The sequence below is a fragment of the Ochotona princeps genome, chromosome 8 (assembly GCF_030435755.1).
Source record: "Ochotona princeps isolate mOchPri1 chromosome 8, mOchPri1.hap1, whole genome shotgun sequence".
NCBI classification, from domain to species: domain Eukaryota; kingdom Metazoa; phylum Chordata; class Mammalia; order Lagomorpha; family Ochotonidae; genus Ochotona; species Ochotona princeps.
Window position 1 is genome coordinate 9,911,717 of NC_080839.1, and position 18,967 is coordinate 9,930,683.

The 18,967-nt window shown below is 40.5% G+C and overlaps 1 protein-coding gene across 9 annotated transcripts in view; it reads left to right on the forward strand.

The window, feature by feature from the left end:
- The window catches only part of REV1 (REV1 DNA directed polymerase), a 100,601-nt gene that overhangs the window by 48,999 nt on the left and 32,635 nt on the right, over positions 1–18,967 (forward strand). For all 9 annotated transcript variants that reach the window (XM_058667517.1, XM_058667516.1, XM_058667515.1 and 6 more), the window contains 4 exons: positions 2,982–3,150; positions 10,648–10,800; positions 14,054–14,754; positions 17,566–17,673. In XM_058667517.1, coding sequence (XP_058523500.1) covers positions 2,982–3,150; positions 10,648–10,800; positions 14,054–14,754; positions 17,566–17,673 — 1,131 coding nt within the window. The remainder of the gene's footprint in view (positions 1–2,981; positions 3,151–10,647; positions 10,801–14,053; positions 14,755–17,565; positions 17,674–18,967) is intronic.

An 18,967-nucleotide genomic window follows, 5' to 3' on the forward strand; every position in this document is an offset into this window, starting at 1 on the left:
AATAGGACCAGAGAGACATACTATTTTAAAAATTCATTAAAAATCAAGATAAGTGGAGCCAGGCTTTAGCAAGTGAGGTGATTTGGGCTGATGGAGTGGTCTCTGCTGTGTGTGGCAGCTTTGGGATTGGTGTGTGACGGTGAAAGTCAGAGCCCTTCTGGACTGTAGCACAGCTCCTAGCTTGTATTAATGGCCTTCATAGTGAGTGCTTTATAAGTGCCACATGTTTGTTTATGAAGTAGAAAGTCTAAAGGAGTTAAGTGTTGTGTCCAGAGAGACACAAACAAAGGGTTTTAAAGCCATGATTAAACCCAAGTCAGTCTGTCGTCATGGTTTATGTAGTCTTTCCTTTAGCTAAGTTGGTTTTCATGGTCTGCTTCACACTGAGAACTATATAAGAACTTCCCTCATTGAACTTCACAGTACCTCTTGGCTTCATCCAGTGGAAGAACACTGAACTCTCTAGATTTTCTAGTTCCAAATTTCTAGAGTAATTATTTTTCAAAGAGCAATTACTGGAGAAAAGAGGACTTTATGATTATGTGTATATAATGTTAATGTATTCCTGGTACATCCTTTGAGTAGCTATGTAGAAGAGGTGACCCAGTTGTGTTCCATAGAATTAGTTTAGGGAAGTCATAGGTTAACTTGTGAGATAGTTTTTAGGTTTCCATACCTTTCACTGGATTTGATGTCCGTTTTAATCTAATCTAACCTTAGATTTCATGTTTCCCACTCTTACTCTTTTAAAAAACAATATATGCTGTAGATTATTGATTGGCTATTTAATTTCCACAATTTGATGTTACAGTTTGATTTTTGTGATCCTTCCTGTGAGAACTTTTCAATAATTTCCACAATTAACATTGAGTTGTTCTGATGTTGTAGGTTGCATTTTGTGGTCCTTAGGTCCTGAAGACTTTTTTTGTTTTATGAGTTTTGAGTTAATTTTATTTAAACGTATGATTTCATACTCTTACATGATCCACTGTGGTTATCTATAAGTTACAAGTAGTAAGTGCTTGAAATGTGGCTGGTCTAAATTGAGATGTACTGTAAATATAAAATAAAACTGGATTCTGGAGATAGATGAGCAAAAGAACTAATCTCAGCATTTAATACTGATTATTGAAATATTTCTAAGCAAAAATTACTAAGATTAGTTTTACTTTGTTTTGCTGTATATTTTTTTAAAGATGTATTTACCTTTAATGAAAAGGCAGACGTCCAGAGAGAAGCAGAGACAGGAAGATCTTCTGTCCTTTGATTCACTCCCCAAGTGACCACAATGGCTGGAGCTGAGCGGATCTGCAGCCAGGAACCTCCTGCTGGTCTCCCAGGCAGGTGCAGGATCCCAAGGCTTTGGGTCCTTCCTGATTACCTGCCAGGCCACAAGCAGGGAGCTGGATGGGAAGTTGGGCTGCCGGGATTATAACCAGCACCCACATGGGATCCTGGCGCACCCAAGGCTAGAACCCCAGCCACCAGGCCATCACACCAGGCCTTGTTTTGCTATTTTTAATGAGTCTACTAAAATTTAAAAATTACATACATAGTTTGCATTGCCTTTTGTATTATATTTATTTTGGACAGTGTTTGTAATCTACAAAGTCAGACAAACTATGCTGCAGGAATTTACCAAAAATTAGGAAAACTTGGCATATATCTAGAGGGAAGTTTTTTTTTTTTTAAGATCTGTTTAATTTTATTGTAAGGTCAAATATATATAAAGGAGGAGAGACACAAAGGGAAAGATCTGCTGTCCATTGATTCACTCCCCAAGTGGTGGCAGTGGTTGGAGCTGCGCCAATCCAAAGCCAGCAGCCAGGAGCTTCTTGCGGGTCTCCTACTGAGTGCAGGGTCCCAAGGCTTTGGGCTGCTCTCCAGTGCTTTCCCAGGCCACAAGCAGGGAGCTGGATGGGAAGCGGGGCCACCGGGATACAAACTGGCACTCATATGGGATCCTGGTGCATACAACGTGAGGACTTTAGCCGCTAGACTATCGCTCTGGACCCTCTATAAGGAAAATTTTGAAAACTTCATGGAATGTGGAATTAATGGAAATCAATTTTTTTAAATCAAAATAAGCTTACTTGTAATTCATTTTTTCTACAGCTATTTTGAAGTTTCCCCAAAGTTAAAATTAATTTGTTTCCATTGTGCCAAAAACTAAAATTCACCTATTTGAAATAAACAATTGTTTCAGTGCTTGGACTTGTACAGCTTGAGTTTAAGGAGAATATGCTAGCAAATAACTAAAGTAGATACACTGGCCTGCTGTGCCCTCTTTCCTCCTCGCTCTCACTGTTGCTGGGGAGGTATGAGGTAGAGCATTCATTATGATGTTAGCTAAAACAGCAAAATGTTTGAGAATGAATAACTTAATGTAATGCAGGTAATAATTAACTTGTGAATTAGACATTTCTTTTTATAAGAATGCATAAACCACATTCTTCAAAATGGAGCAGTTTGTAGTAGAACTGGACAAGAAGAACTTTTTCGTTAGCTTTCTCAGTAAGAATGAAAGTGGCTAGATTTCAGAGACAAAGTCTGTTAATAAGCCCTATAATAAACCTGTATGTGGATGAATAATTGTTATCTGACTACTTCCACATTACTCTGAAGGAGCTGAAGAGTTAGTTAATGTCTGAGGAGTGGTCCATATTGAGTTTATTACTGATTTTCAAAACAGAAGTTACCTGTGTCATATGTGTCTATAGTCAAAAGTTTTGCTGTTTGCACTTTGGTTGGGGTCTCTGTTCTCTCACGGTGGTAGGTATGTGGGTGTTGGTTGACTGGCAGTTGACTGAGAAGAGCTTGTGCTGAGGCTACAGTTGCTTCCCTGCTGTGTGCTTGACCACAGCTGAAGAGAAAGTGAACTTGGGGACCCTGAGGTTGACCTGTTGATGGGGATTCTTCTTAGCCTAGGGTTTTACTTTCTTATACATACAGCTGAATACACTTGTGTGTTAATTTTACAGACCCTTCTGCTGAGGAATTGAGAAATCTAATGATGTTGCATGGAGGTCAATACCATGTGTATTATTCCAGATCCAAAACAACACACATTATTGCCACAAATCTTCCTAATGCAAAAATTAAAGAATTAAAAGGGGAGAAAGTAATCCGACCAGAATGGATTGTGGAAAGGTAAGTTTAATTTTCTATTAAATTTAATTTAGCCAGCACTTTCTAAGGAAATTGGAATACTTTTTATTATAAACACTTATCTAACAGATGGCTTCAATTAAGAAGGATGAAAAATAAATAGTGTCTAAATAGCTTAACATTCCCTTTAACCTCACAACGTCAATTCATGTAGCCAGGGTTTGGCATCCTATGAAAAGTAGTGTGTTAGTATTCTTGTAACTTACACTGTGGGCAGTCAGGGGAGATGACTCAGGTAGGCAGGAGGAAGTGATTCTGGGAGGGTCTTGACCAAGTATGTTATTCATTCAGCAAATTTGCAGTATTGCTAATGGGCTAGGTAGTGTTCTCTGTTTCTGTATTCATAGTAAATTACACGAAGATCCCTCCACTGCCTCTTGACATTGTTGTGAGAGAAAAGGAGCTTAATACTCAACTAAATGTTGTCATGTTTTCTATTATATGTTATGTGGGGTTTTTGCCCTTACGTTAATATATCAGAATTACATGGAACTGGGTTGCAGAGTGAGGAAAAAGAACAGTTTTAAATATTATTAGTAACCATTTAATTATTTTCATTATTGTTGGTTTGGCAGTGATAAACCTTAACTCAATGATTACCACTTATATTAACTTCCTAAGTCTAAATATGTCATCTAGTTTGTTGATGATCAAATCAAGGGATGTGTATTTCGAGATGATAGATATGTAAGTTATATGAGTGGTTGCTAAATTTATAAACAATAGAAGTCAGAATATTTATAACTCACTGTATAAATAGGTTATAATCTGTATGAATGGATTGTGTTGGGATACTGATGAAGCCAACAGCGTAATTATTTTTAAAAGCCAGGTGCCCTGCCTCTGTTTGTTGCTTCACTAATTCTTGACAACTTTAACTTAATCTGCAGCTTTAGTGTTGCTTGCTTGCCCGTATAGTGTGAATTCAATGAGAATTACACTAAACTTTTTCATGTATTCAGTGAGAGGCAGCATACTAGTGGAAAGGCTATAGTTGTTCACTGGAGACATACTTGGGTTCCCATTCATATGCAGCAACTTCCTGTGTGTAACGTGGTGAAGTTAGTAAACTTTATTCAGTCACTTGGTACCTTGTTTCCTCATTTGTTAAAAAGGATAAAAATATCTGTGTACTATGCTTAGGTGAGAAATGAAGTCGTTGAACAAATTACTTAGCATGATGTCTGCCTTGTAGAGACGGGAATCTAAAACACAGCTTTCTTTTTTTTTATTCTGTAAGAATAAAAATACATTCGATATTTTTTATTTGAAACAGTTACAGAAGTTCAGGCATTCATTACTGATTTCAGAAAGCCAAATAATGTCTCACAGATTAAGAGTTTTTGAAATCCTGAATGAACAAGGTTGAAGACCTATCCTCAGAGTGTCCCACTGATCCTTCTCTTCTGCACTGTTGTCATGACATAGTCACTCACTATCCACGGACCAAAAGGGTTGAATAATGCGGCTTGTTGTGGTGTCTCCTCCTAAAAGGCTTGTGAAATGTTCAGTATGAGAGCTTAGCATCAAGGGCTGGCCTCTGGCGCAGCAGTTAAAATGCTGCTTGTGGTGCCCACGTTTCATTATTGGAGTGCCTGGGGTCTTGAGTCCCACCTCCACTTCTGATTCCAGCTGCCTGCTGACGCTTACCCTGGGAAAGAGCAGATCCTGGCTCAGGTGCTGGAATGTCTGCCTCCCTGCATGCCCTGAACTGGCTTCCATACTCCTGGCTTCATGATAGTCCATTCCTGGCTGTTTGGAGACAGTTGGGAATTGAATAACATAAGAAGGATATTTGTGTCTGTGTCTCTGTGCCTTTCAGATAAGTAAATATTTAAAGAAAATGGGATTTAGTCAGCAGTGGAAATATTTGGCCACGATATTCCAGCATATAGGTACTCTCATTCTCATGGGAAAACGATGCCAGCGTAAGAGGCTGCATTGTGGCAGGTGGGTTAAGCCCGTGTCTGTCATACTAGCATCCCATAGGGTACTGTTTCAAGTTCTGGCTGCTTCACCTTAAATTCAGGCCCCTGCTAAAGTACCTGGAAAAGCAGTAGAGGATGGCTCAAGTACTTGGACTTTATCAGGCTCAAGTACTCCTGCACCCATGTTAGAGTCCAGGGTGAGAAGCTCCTGGTATCTGATTTCAGCTGACCTAGCCCTGACCATTGGCATGATGTGGGAAGCAAACTAGCAGGTGGAAGATTATCCCTCTGTGTCTCTCTTTATGTGTGTGTAACTCTGCCTTTAGAATAAATTGAAGAAATTTTGGAAAAAAACCTTTTAGCATTATTCCACATTTGAGTTGCTGTCATAGATCATGCTATGGCTAGATTTAGATCTGGAGATAACAGTTTACCTTTGAAAAGGATGAGGGGGTGGCCTGTAAACAGTAGGGAGGTAAGGGGGAAGCATTCTTCCTAGATAGGATATAATTTACATAGAAAATTTTGTTTTGTTTTTGCTCAGCATGATGACTCAGTGGCTAAAATCCTCAGTTTGTGTGGGCCAGGATCCCATATGGTCACTGATTTTTGTCCCAACTGCCTCACTTTCCATCCAGCTCCCTGCTTGTGGCCTAGCCTTGGGACTCTGCAACCCCATTGGAGATTTAAGAAAAATTTATAGTTGAAAAATACACACTAACATTGTTCCAGGATTTCAAAAACAGTTCTCAGTAGTGGAATTGAGAGTCAGTTTCTGGGTTCAAATTAATGAAATATAAAAAATTAATTTATCAGGCCTAGTGCGATAGGCTGGTGGCTGAAATCCTCACCTTGCCTGTGTCAGGATCCCATTTGGGCACTGGTTCCTGTCCCAGCGGTCCCACTTCCCCTGCAGCTCCCTACTTGTGTCCTGGGAAAGCAGTAGAGGATGGCCCAGAGCCTTGGGACCTAGCATTTGCATTGGGGACCTGGAAGAATCTTCAGGCTCCAGCTGTTGCTGCACTTGGGGAGTGAATCAGAGGATAGAAGATCTTTGTCTCTCCTGTAAATCTGCTTTTCCAATAAAAACAATTTTTTTTTAAAGATTTATTTATTTGGCTTTAGATCATCCTTGACTGCTTTCCCAGGCCACAAGCACAGAGCTGAATTGGAAGCGGGGCCGCCAGGCTTAGAACCAGCACCCATATGGGATCCTGTCATGTTCAAGGCCAGGACTTTAGGCATTAGGGCACAGCGCTGGGCCCAAAACAAAGAAATCTTAAAAGAAAAAGAGTCTGTAGGTCTCTAGCCATTACTGAAGTTCTCAGCAGCCACGTGTCAGGCAGCTGCTACCATGCTAGACAGAATAGACGGACGTTGCCGTCCGCAGGCCCTCATCTTAGCCTGCCTTCTGCTAATGTATTACATCCTGCATTAGGAAGGTGCTTGGGCACCTCTCTGCTGATAAGCACCTTAAACTGACATCTAGAACTCTTTATAACATCTTGATGCCACTGACTGAAACCATAAATCCTTGGGCATGTTTTCGTGGCTTTGCCTTCTCCTCAGTAACCTGGGGGTGTGCCCAGCACACAGGTAGTGACCTGCTGAAATCTCAGGTGAGTGTGGTAATCCTGGGTATACTTGCTATCCCAGGGCCTGGCAGAAGTAGCAGGAAGTTCTGTCTTCATGTTCATTCTTTAGGGGAAAAAAACCCAAAATCCAAAAAAACAAAAGCGACTTTAGACTCTATCATCGTGACTGCTGTTACCTGATTAAAAAATCATTTTAGCTGGCAGCACATCCTGTACAGGCCTGACCTAGGAGAGGTAGAGGAAGAGGTGGCGCAGTGGAACATGGGAAAGCACAAGGTGTGCACTGGATTTTCTTTGCTGTCCCCGCAGTGTGTTTCTGGTTCTGCTTTGAATGATTGTCCTTCAGAAACTGAACAACTCCCTGCTTGGCTTTAAACTTGTTAAGTTACTACAGTTAATTCCTTGGTTAATGGTTTCTGAAAATATGGTATGTGAGCATCTGAATGCACACATTTTGGCCTAAATTTTAAGAAAACCAAAGTGTTTGATGCCTAGCCTGGGTGTGCTTGCTTGTTAAAAGTAGCGCCTTAGGATTCATCTTTGCCCAAGTGACGAGGGAACAAGGCCTTTCCTCTCTGGGCAGAGATGGTTTTGTAATATTCCCATAGAGAAATATGAACTAGGCTTTAGCAGTAAGTGGGACTTACTGTTATGCCTAAGACCCAAAAGTTCATATCCAAAAATCCAGGCCCTGGAAAAAAAAGGGAATTGCCTTTGTATAATTAGTTCCCTTGTCTTCCTTATATGGTCACATGTAAGCATTTGCTGTGTACTTGCTGGTTAGGCATTAGTCCCCATTCTTTTTTCTGGTAGAGTCCTTAACTTTCCCTTTGGCCCAGGAGGCCCCTTAAATTTCCCTTTTGAAAGTCCCCTGTCTCAAGGTTTGGTTTGGTATGGTATGGGTCAGGCATTTTTTTTTTTTAAGATTTATTTGTTTTCATTGCAAAGATATACAGAGAGGAGGAGAGACAGTGAGGAAGATCATCCGTCCGATAATTCACTCCCCAAGTGAGCCGCAACGGCTGGTGCTGCGCCGATCTGAAGCCGGGAACCAGAACCTCTTTCGGGTCTCCCATGTGGGTGCAGGGTCCCAAAGCTTTGGGCCATCCTCGACTGCTTTCCCAGACCACAAGCAGGGAGCTGGATGGGAAGTGGAGCTGCCGGGATTAGAACCGGCGCCCATATGGGATCCTGGCGCTTGCAAGGCGAGGACTTTAGCTGCTAGGCCACGCCGCCGGGCCCGCTTTTTTTGTTTTTTAGAATTTTACTTGAAAGGCTGCATTATGGAGCTCGTAGGGAAGAGACAAAGAACGAATCTTCCATCTGCTGGTTTATTCTGCTGGTTTGCCCTCCAAATGGTCTTTGTAGCTGGAACTGGACCAATCCTGAGCCAGAAGCTTCTTCTAGGTCTCCGACGTGGTGAAGCTCCGACCCAACTACTTGAGCCATTCTCCTGTGCTTTTTCAGGCACAGTCACACTGAGCTTGATTAGAGGTGGAGCAGCCAGAACTTTTGAACTGGTGCTCATGAGAAATGCCAGTACCACAGGCATCACGTTGATATGCTAGCTCATAGCGCACATGTGGAACTACAAAATTCTCATTTTTTAAAACTTTGCATACTGTAACGATTTCTTGAAAATCAAATGGCAGAAAGGCATGCTCAGTTTGTGAGGTGTGTGGGGAGTCGTCCAGCACACGGAGAGCTTCAGGTCAGTCCGGGTGAAGTCTGTATTGCCTTCTGTTCACATCCCTGAGGCATCTGTTGTATCATATATGGTTCATTGTTTCTATGAATACTTTTCACATTGCCTCCTTTTCTCTTAAAAAGTTAAAATTGTGCTTAGGAAAGTTCATGTAAGGAATTATCCTTGATTCTTTTAAAAGGTCTTTAAGAATATATTTCAGATAATATTTCTGTCCATATACAGTTATGTAGACACAGAAATGAATGAAATGAAATGAATTAGGAGTTAGCAATTAGTATACCTGCCCAGTGCAGCAGCGTAGCAGTTAAGGTCCTTGCCTTGAATGCGCCTGGATCCCATATGGCTGCTGGTTCTAATCCTGGCTGCTCCACTTCCCATCCAGCTCCCTGCTTGTGGCCTGGGAAGCAGTCAAGGACGGCCAAAAGTCTTAGGACCCTGCACCCACGTGGGAGACCCGGAAAGAAGCTCCTGGCTTCGGATTGGTGCAGCACCGGCCGTTGCGGTCCCTTAGGGAGTGAATCATCAGATGGAAGATCTTCCTGTCTGTCTCTACTCCTCTCTGTATATCTGACTTTCCAATAAAAATAAATAAATCTAAAAAAAAAACAAAAACAATTAGTATACAGTGGTTTGGACTTCAAATGATTAGGATTCCTTTTACTAAATATCTGACACTATCTGATTTGGAAAGTGGCGGTATTTAAATTTATTGCTTAATTTAAATAATCTCCATGGGTGTGCTTCCATAAGTCTAAGAATTGTGCTGTGTCCCGTGGCTCATTAGCTGGACAGGGTCTCACACTTGTGTGTATCCATGCTGACCATAGGGAGCGCCCAAGGAATCTGCATCCCTCAACATGGTGGTAGGAGAGTAGAAGTGCCATAGTGCATAATGGGGTATTTCTATCTCTTTACACTTCGGCTTTACCCAGTGTCAAGTCTGCTTATTATCTCTCTCTTTTTTTTAAGTTATTGGAAGGACTTACAGAGAGAAGCTGACCTAGAAAGATCTTTTATCCACTGGTTCACTCCAAGTGGTCACAACAGCCAGGGCTCAGCCAGTCCGAAGCCAGGAGCCAGGACCCTCTTCCAGGTCTCCCACATGGGTGCAGGGGACTGAGGGTTTCGCTCATCCTATGCTGCCTTCCCAAGCTACAAGCCAGGAGCTGGATAGGGAGTGGAGCGGCTGAGACATGAGCTGGCACCCATATAGGATCTTGGTGCATGCAAGTTGAAGATTTAGCTGCTAGGCTATGATGTCAGGCCCTACTGACTATTTCTTACCTAAAATTATCTGTGCTTGAGACCATGGAAGCTAATGTTAACAGTTCTACCTCAGATATTCAGAGTCTGTCCATTTTGGGAGTTGAGAAGTTGGAATGCTGTGGGGAGCAAGTCAGTTAATGCTATAAGAAAGCATATTCATACATCGTCAGTTGAGACTGCTTGTTAAAGGAAGAATAGTTATTTTGGTTAAAGAACCAAGTGAAATGTTAAATATCTGAATTTTAGGATTTGGTTCCAATAGTTCAACAAACTGTAATTCTGATAAAAATTTTTAGGTGCTAATAAATCCGTTTGGGTAAAGTGAACATGGAAATATCTTTTGACTAGTGTGTTTTGTATTGTTATAATATAGTAGTTTTTACTTACAGCTTAAACTGTTTGTAAAGATTCACTTGCGTTTATTGGGAAGGCAGCTGTATAGAGAGAAGGAGAGAGTGAAAGATAGCGATCTGCCATTGCCGCTTCACTCCCAGATGGCTGCAGCAGCCAGAGCTGAGCTGAGCGGGAGCCAGGTTCAGTTGGTTTTTTGGAATCCAGTTTTTCATTAGATTTTGTTTGTTTGTTTGCTTTTCCCTAATGTTTCTGTTTTCTCGCATAAGATTGTTGACCACTGATTTTCAAAAAGTTATCGGTCTGTATGTCTTCTTTTTTTTTTTAATTATTTATTATTTAACTTCATTAATTACATTGTATTATGTGACACAGTTACATAGATACTTGGGTTCTCCCCACCCCTCCCCATACCACCCTGAATGCGCCCGATCTCGTCTGTATGTCTTCTTGTCCTGAAGTATTTAGTTAAGATAATTTTATACTGAGACGACTAAAATTGAAGGAGAAGGAATAAATTAGAAAGACAGGTTATGTTACTGATGACATCCTATCTTTAAAAACATTGATTTTTTTTTTTTAATGAAGCACTCAGGTATGGATCTCTAACATGGTTTTGCTTTTGTTTCAGCATTAAAGCTGGACGCCTGCTGTCCTGCCTTCCGTATCAGCTATACAGCAGGCAGTCCTCTGTGCAGAAAAGTCTCAACTTCAGTGCTGTGTGCAAACCCGAGGAGCCTCTGCCAGGTCCAAGTAATACAGCCAAGCAACTCAACAACAGGGTGTAAGTTCAGCTTGGAAATACTCCTTACTTGATTGTTAGTGAAGAGGAGGTACACACACGGACACACACACCCCAGATACATCTTTTATGATGAAAGTTCCATAAAATGTAAAGAAGTATTTCTGTTTATATTACATTTTGTTTGAAATTGAATTGTTAGTATATTTTTCTCAGTTTCCTGAGTATTATTTCCTTTTAAGAGTAATTTGATACGGAGTGTTACTTCCATAGGATACTGAGCTGACTGACCCAACTGCTTTTTTGTTACATACCATGTGTGAAAAGATAGTAGTATGTAGCCATTTCTAGGTTATTTTTGAAATACACAGTTTCTAAACAGTCCTCAGCAAATTAGTTACCTGAGTAATTAGTGTGTTGCCTTAATTTGTGTGTCAGGTGCTCATTATCACCAGTCCCGTAGTTATTAAATTGCTTTCCTTGGGAGTTGGACTTTTTTTTTTTCTGAAAGATCAGAAGTCATAATTAACCTGGGAGTATCCAGTATCACTGTTTTCTGCATTTTTGTGGTTGTCACTTAATGTTTAACTTGTATTCGCTTATAAGCATATTGGAATGTTTTTCTCATTACCTCAAAATTTTACTTTTTAAAATCATGGCATGGTTTATAAGTTGATAGCAGAAAGCCTTTCTGTAGAATATGTAGCTTCATCCTTTTTCTTACCCACAGTAAGTGAAATAGAAATTAGGTATCTTTTCAAAAAAATTTTTTTAAGATTTATTTAATTTATTTTTTTAAAGATTTATTTATTTTTATTGCAAAGTCAGATATACAGAGAGGAAGATCTTCCGTCCGATAATTCACTCCCCAAGTGACCACTATGCCCGGTGCTGTGCTGATCCGGAGCCAGGAACTTCTTTCTGGGTCTCCCACATGGGTGCAGGGTCCCTAGGCTTTGGGCCGCCATCGACTGCTTTCCCAGGCCACAAGCAGGGAGCTGGATGGGAAGTGGAGTTTCCGGGATTAGAACCGGCGCCCACATGGGATCCCGGGGCGTGCAAGGCAAGGACTTTAGCTGCTAGGCCACGTCACCAGGCCCAAGGTTCGTTTATTTTTGAGAAATGGATTTACAGAGGAGGAAACACAGTGAAAGCTCTTCCACCTGGTTCACTCCCCAAATGGCAGTAGTGGCTGGAGTGGAACTTCGTTAGTCTGAAACCAGGAGCCAGGAGTTTCTTCCACATCTCCCACATGGGTGCAGGGGCCCCAGGATTTAATATCATCTGCTGCTTGGATGGATTGGAAGTGGAGCAGCTGGGACACAAACTGATACTTGTGTGGGATTCCAGCGCTTACAGGTGGAGGATTATCCAGTTGAGCCTTTGTGCTGGCCCTTCTTTGTGACAATTTTAGGAAAAAAATTGCCTGTTTGTTGTCTAATGACTTAATCTGTCACTGGTGTTTTTAGTATAGCTTCTTTGTAAATGCCTCCCCAAGCCTAGAAACTAGTACACAGAGATGTGTATTAACATTATTTTCTTGAATATGTACATTTCTCTTGCATGTGCTACTGTCAAGATTCTTTAGATATGTTTTTGACACAAAAATTAGATATGAGTTGTTTTACATCACTCTTAGTGCTTCCCCTGATTTTTTATTGTTGTTGTTCTGTTGAATGCATAGTATAAATCTCTGAACTGCTATTATGTGACTTTTTGCTTTCTTGTTTTCTCTGTCTGAAGAGCCAGGCTTTCTCTGACATGTAAAAGGTTAGATTTTCTTTCCTTCCTCTATTAAGCCTTTGCAGTTTTCTCTTGTGTTTTCCCATTCTCTGACAAGAACGTCTGTGTGGATGGACTCAGGGTTGGCTGTGAGATTCTGTGAGATGGCTGATAGAGCCCACGCCTGGGGGTGGTCATGTGTTGTATCTCACTTCTGGGCCTTTTCTGTGTGTCTGACATAAACCAAGTTGATACTAGAATGAAAACCTAAAGACCAAATCTGGCAGTATAGTAGGTCCCTGGCCTGTGCCCTGGCGCTGTGTGCGTGTGGCAGCCCTCTTCTGGGTCGTGACTGCAAGTGTACTAATGCTGTGAGCATTTCTCACTGGAATGGAGTTCTGCTGCATAATGCGTGTGTTGTTGCTTATAGGAATGCTGGGCTACTAATTGATTTTGTCATTATTACCCAGCAATACGTGGAACATGTAGAAGATTGGAATGTGACCTTAGCAAAAGATTTAATGTTTATGAGCCTGTCACTAGAAAACTTGGTCCAGATCGCCTTATATTATCCTAAAATTTAAATTTAATGTTTCTTGAGAGTGAAATGCCATTTTTCGTGTCAGTAGGACAAATACCTCATTTTTCTAGGTATGAATTTTACTGATGTACTACATATTAACTGGTCCTAAGCTATCTACTTTTGTAACCACCCTGCTGATGGAGTAACCTAATTTTTCCCTAACTGAAATTAACTGGTCTAAGTATTTTAAACCCATTGTAGCATTGTTGGGTTTAAGATGTTGAACAGTGCTTTACATAAATATTAAATAAAAGTAGAAATAGACATTCAAATAGTTTTTGACCAATTTTGTGAGAATTACTCAGATTGGGTTAATTTAGCAAGTGGTTACTGATGAGGTGAAAGCGAAACAGTGTGTTTTGGAAAATAGGTGTTTAGAGCTTGTAGATCCAGTTAATTTTTTGGTGATAAAAATAATTAAAATTAGTGTGTTTTTTTCTTTAAAAAGTGACTAGGATTTCATTCTATTCTTTGGGACTCTATGAAGTGGGAAAAGAAATACTAAAATACGAGATGGTTAATATTCTAGAATTTTTCTGGTACTGTGGTTTAGTTTTGTCAAATAACAGAAACAATGTAAAATTTTTATGTCCCCTCTTTATTTAGACAAACATTGAAGAATTAGCTTTTGTTTAGTGGCTTAGTGAAGAATTGTCCTGTCGGAACTGAAAGAACATAAAAATCTTGTGTAATTTTCAGAGTGTGTTTCCTCCCCTTCTAATTTTACCTGGGATTAGCTCTTGTCTTGGTAATTACTGCCTGCTGGGCCAGGGCAGGCTTCAGGCGGAAGTCCTGAGCCAGGTAACTCTGTGGTGTGCAGCAATCCCGACAGTAGCTGAACTGCCAAGCCAGAGCTGTACCAGTGCTCCGTAACTTCTCTGTCTTTAAAGAGGTCACTGCCAAAGTGTGTGCCATAGCAAGATTTTTCTTGTAAGAGCTCTTTTGGTCTGAAAGTCAGACATTACTAATTTGAGTTTTTTCCTGCTTTAGAAATCATATAATAAAGAAGATTGAGACAGAAAATGAAGTAAAAGTCAATGGACTGAACTGTTGGAATGAAGAAGATGCAAGTGATGAGTTTCGCTTCCTGGACCTGGAGCAGCCGTTTCCGGGAGGGAATCATTGTGGAATTCCACATCCTGGATGCAGCAGTGCCATTTTTAATGGCCACACTCCTAGCTCTAATGGTGCCTTAAAGACACAGGATTGCTTAGTGCCCCAGGGCAGCAGTGTGGCCAGCAGGCTTGCCCCGGACTCTGCCCAGGAGGACGCCGCTAAGAACAGCACTGCTTTCAGAGACTGCACAGCGCAGCAGTTACAGCAGAGCACCACAAGCGCAGAGGCCTTGCGGATTCCTCACAGAACTAATGCTTTCTCTTCATCTTTGCACAATAACATTAAAATCAATGGTGCTCACCACTCCACTGTTCAGGGGCCTTCAAGCACAAAAAGCACTTCTTCAGTACCTCCTGTTAGCAAGGCAGCACCTTCAGTGCCGCCCAAACCTTCAGACTGCAATTTTATTTCAGACTTTTATTCCCATTCAAGACTACATCACATAGCAACATGGAAGTGTGAATTTACTGAGTTTGTCAACATGCTGCAGAGACAAAGTAGTGGTATCTTTCCAGGAAGGGAAAAGTTAAAAAAAATGAAAGCAGGCAGGTCTGCCCTTGTTGTAACTGACACAGGTAGATACTTTCTGAAATTGTTTCCTTAAGAAACGGTCATGTTTGATCATTTTGCTCTTGCATTATTCTCATGAATACTAAGATCTCACATTAAAGTCTCTGGGATTGGGCTGTCATGTTATCTGACTTACAGTAAATACTTTGGGTTATGGAAAGCATCCTTGCTTATTTTTTTTAACTTTAGATTTAATTGTGGCTCACTGAAGGTTTTCTTATAATTTTGAATAAGAACACGATTGGCATTCTGATCATTCTGTTGCCATGTAGACCTTACCAGTTGGTGAAGTTTTGAGCTGTGTAAATCTGACAGGTTTTAATTCAGTTTCAGTTGTTAAACTCCTATAAGAATGAAATTGGCTTGGTTAAGATCAGTGATTTTAGAAAGAAAAGGTAAATACCTTTGGCATGCAGCTACTGTGATTACAGTGGATAACTTTTAGTGAAATTGATTGATTGCATTTTGTTTTGTTGTGCTTTTCTCATTAGAACAAAACAAATCCAGCAATAAGTAGTTGTAAGTTAGTATCTGGTTGAGGATTGCTTTTTTTTCCCTAATTATAGAATTTTTGTGTCTTAGAGGAACAAATCCCATAGATTATTTAGTATTACTCTGTAACTTATAGTTACAGAGGTAACTATAAGTTACCTCTGAGGTTCTGTCCTAGGAAGTAATAGAAATCTTGTACGAGTTTTTTGTAATCTTTTGTTATGTTTGATGTGTTTTTATGTTGTGTCTTGACCTTGAAAGTTGGAGGTCATTTAATTTTGAAAGCTTCAAGGAACTATTAGGAGTTAATTCCACAAATGAGAATGAAGTGAGAGATTGTGATAGTGCTTAAAAGCTTTTGGCAGATACTTGGTTTATGCGTTCCGAACCCTGTGAAGGTGTGACATCGTTGTGTATGTGCTTGTTCAGATGCAGCCATCGCTGCTGAAGGGAATATGGAGAGTAGCGAGGAAGGTCATGCCTGAAATGGACTAGCTTGGCCTGCATCCAGACCTTGGCTCTGCTGCTCTGCGTGGCAGGACCATGGGCAGGGTAGCTCAGCTCTCTGAGCCTCAGTTTCCTCTACCAAGGCGTGGCCGATGCTCTTCATCTCAGGAGGGTGTGAGCTTAAGAAAAATAACAGGACCAAAGGCTCAGTGGCTTGCACATAGTGAGGACTGGGTAAATGCTGTCACATCCAGTGTGGTAAATCGAGTGAGCCAGAAGCTTTTGGGGGGGTTGATCTTCAGATTTTTGGAAGCTGTTCTAAAGATTACCCCTCAGTTACTAAACTATTCTGAAACTTATCCTAGGATAATCCCTTTATGAGATTGAGACTTTTACAAGCTCAGTGTCCTTAATTCCAGGATTTAAGTGTCTTGAAGGCAAAAGACGAGACTGATAATAGAGGAGAACTCTGTGTATGGCTGGCTTAAGGTAAAAATGGCCCTTATGAATCTGTGTAGTTCAGGGTGATTAGAACCTGTTATCTTCAGAAAGACACCTTGATCCCCTCAAAAGTATGTCAGAGCTGAGTTTTAGTAGGGTAAAATTTCCATTGGTGTTTTTACAGGGATTTTGATTTTTTTCTTTTAAGATTCATTTTTATTGCTAAGTCAGATATACAGGGAGGAGGAGATTCAGAGAGGAAGATCTTCCATCTGTTGATTCCCCAAGCGGCTACAACGGCCCAAGCTGAGCTGATTCGAAGCCAGGAACCCAAAGCCTCTTCCACGTCTCCCATGTGGGTTCAGGATCCCAAGGCCTTAACTGCTTTCCCGGGCCACAAGCAGGGAACTGGATGGGAAGCAGGGCCACCAGGATTAGAACTGGCACCAATACGTAATCCTGGCGCATTGAAGGCAAAGACTTTAGCCACTAGGCTACCATGCAGGCCCTTACAGATTTGCGTTTACAAAGAGGAAGAGGGCTCTTCCATCCCTCTAGGTCACTTCCCAAAAGACCCAACAGTGGGGAGGATTATGCCAGGCCAAAGCCAGGAACGAGGAGCTTCATCCAGGTCTCCCACATAGGTACAGGGGCCCAAGAACGTGGGCCGTCTTCCAAGCTGGATCAAAGGTAGAGAATTGCAACTTGGAACTGGTGCCTCTATGGGATGCCTGCATTGCAGGTGGTGGCTTAACTGGATATACTCCAATGTCAGCCCCCAGATTTTATATTCCTAAAGTACTTTGACTCAGACCAGCATCATGGTAGTTAGCTCAAAAATCATATGAACATGAGTCTTAGCTTAAGTTGTGTTACTCTCAGTAGGTTACTAATCTAGAAAATGGGGGCGGGGCAGAAATGACCTACCTCACAGTTTTGTGAGGGATTTGGGTAAATTGATACATGTAAGAATGACACCTAGCAAACATTGGATCCCAGTGCCCATTGTTATGGTTAGTATTTTGTCAAAGAATGCTTTGTAGGTTGTCTGGTATTGCTCATGAAAAGGTACTTATCTCCTTGTCACTGAAGACAGAAAAACAACCTTATTCATTTCTGTGTAAAATAATCAGCTTATAGAGATAATTTTAAAATAAGCTTTGAGGCAGAATGTTGTAGCTAGAAATTTAATTATTAGAATGTATACCCGGAAATCATGGTATCCTCAGAATTGATTTGAAATTACGTTTGGAAACACATTAGCTTTCTCTTTAGAGAGTAGATGTGTACCTATAATAGATTCTGTGTTTTTCAAAGGCTCCATTCTACTTATAAGCATCTTTTATATATCGTCCTAAGATGAACTATACCTGATACTTTTATCAATAAAAAAAAAAAAGTAGGCTGGGGTTTGAGTACTTTCTTTTTCCTTTCAGGAAATATGTCAGTATTGAGTTCACCCCGACACCAGAGCTGTATAATGCATGTTGATATGGATTGCTTCTTTGTGTCAGTCGGTATACGACATAGACCAGATCTCAAAGGTCTGTATCCTTGTTTATGTTTTAAGAAATTTGATATGTGTTAACAAATGATGTATTCTAAGAAACTGCATAATTTTTAAAAAATTTTTCTTTCTCATTTTCCTTGGTAAGTTCAGTTCCTGCTCCAGTTTCCTGGTCCCTGGTGTTTGGAATTATGCAGGTGGATAGGGAACCTGCCATCTCACTGCAGAGACACACCTCTCAGTGAAGAGTATCACCCTTTATCTTGGCAACTAAGAGGAACAGAGGCAGGAACCTACGTTGGGTGTTTCTGTATTTTAGTTATACTTAGTGTTCCTTTATCAGTGAGTGGAAATTTTATGATAGCTTGCTGCATCCCCGGCTCTTGAGTAATAATGCCAGTGTGCTATGCCAGTGAGCTCATCCCCACCTTTGGCTTTTATAATCACTTTCTGTTACTGAATTTTTCTAGAATGTCAGATTTTCTATGCACTCTTTGTTTTAATGGAATCTTACGTAACACAAATTGTGAACTCATCAGTAGTTTTTAAAGCTCCTTCCATCTGGAAGATGGAAGTAGTTATTTCCTTTAAAACAAAAGGTTGCTAATTATGGCACTGAGGCTACTGAGTTTATCCTGGGGCTTTATTTTTGTCATGGCGTATTTGCTGCTATAGCTCAGGAGCTTTCAGAATGCGCATTGTCAGTGGTCTTTTCCTTGGTCCTTACAGCAAATAGTAGCAGTAAATATATACACATGAATCCTCTGTGTTACTGCTTTACAGTTATCTTGTCATTTAACACAAGAGGAAATGAGAGTAATTTTGTAACAGAAGCAAAAATCTAAGGACTATGTATTTGATTTTTTTTTTTTACTGTGAAGCTCAAAGATAAATTTAGAGGTTAACCCGTGTTTTGATTCCAGAAATATAGCAAGAATATAGCTGTGTGTGCACGCGTGCGTGTGGGGGTAGTATATAGACGTGTGTGTGTAGCTTTTCTTCCTCTCCTTACTCCTCTAATCTGAATCTGGAACTTGACTTGGTTATTTTGTAATGTAAGAAATCAAACAGGAGCCTTAGAAAACTAAGTGACACTGCTGCTTTAGCTTAAATAAATGCCAGAATCAAAAAAAATTTTTGATCTTTGGAGAGTGTTGAAAAACATGGATGGTGTTTGCATGTTAGTTGATAATGTTTGAAAGTGGTAGCTTCTTTAGGGCTAAACACCTAAATGAAATTAAAGCAAAAAAAAAAAAAAAAAAAAAAAAGACCTGTTAAAAATTCCTTCAGAAATGTCCCTTTTCATGTTGCTAACACTTGTATTCTTAAGT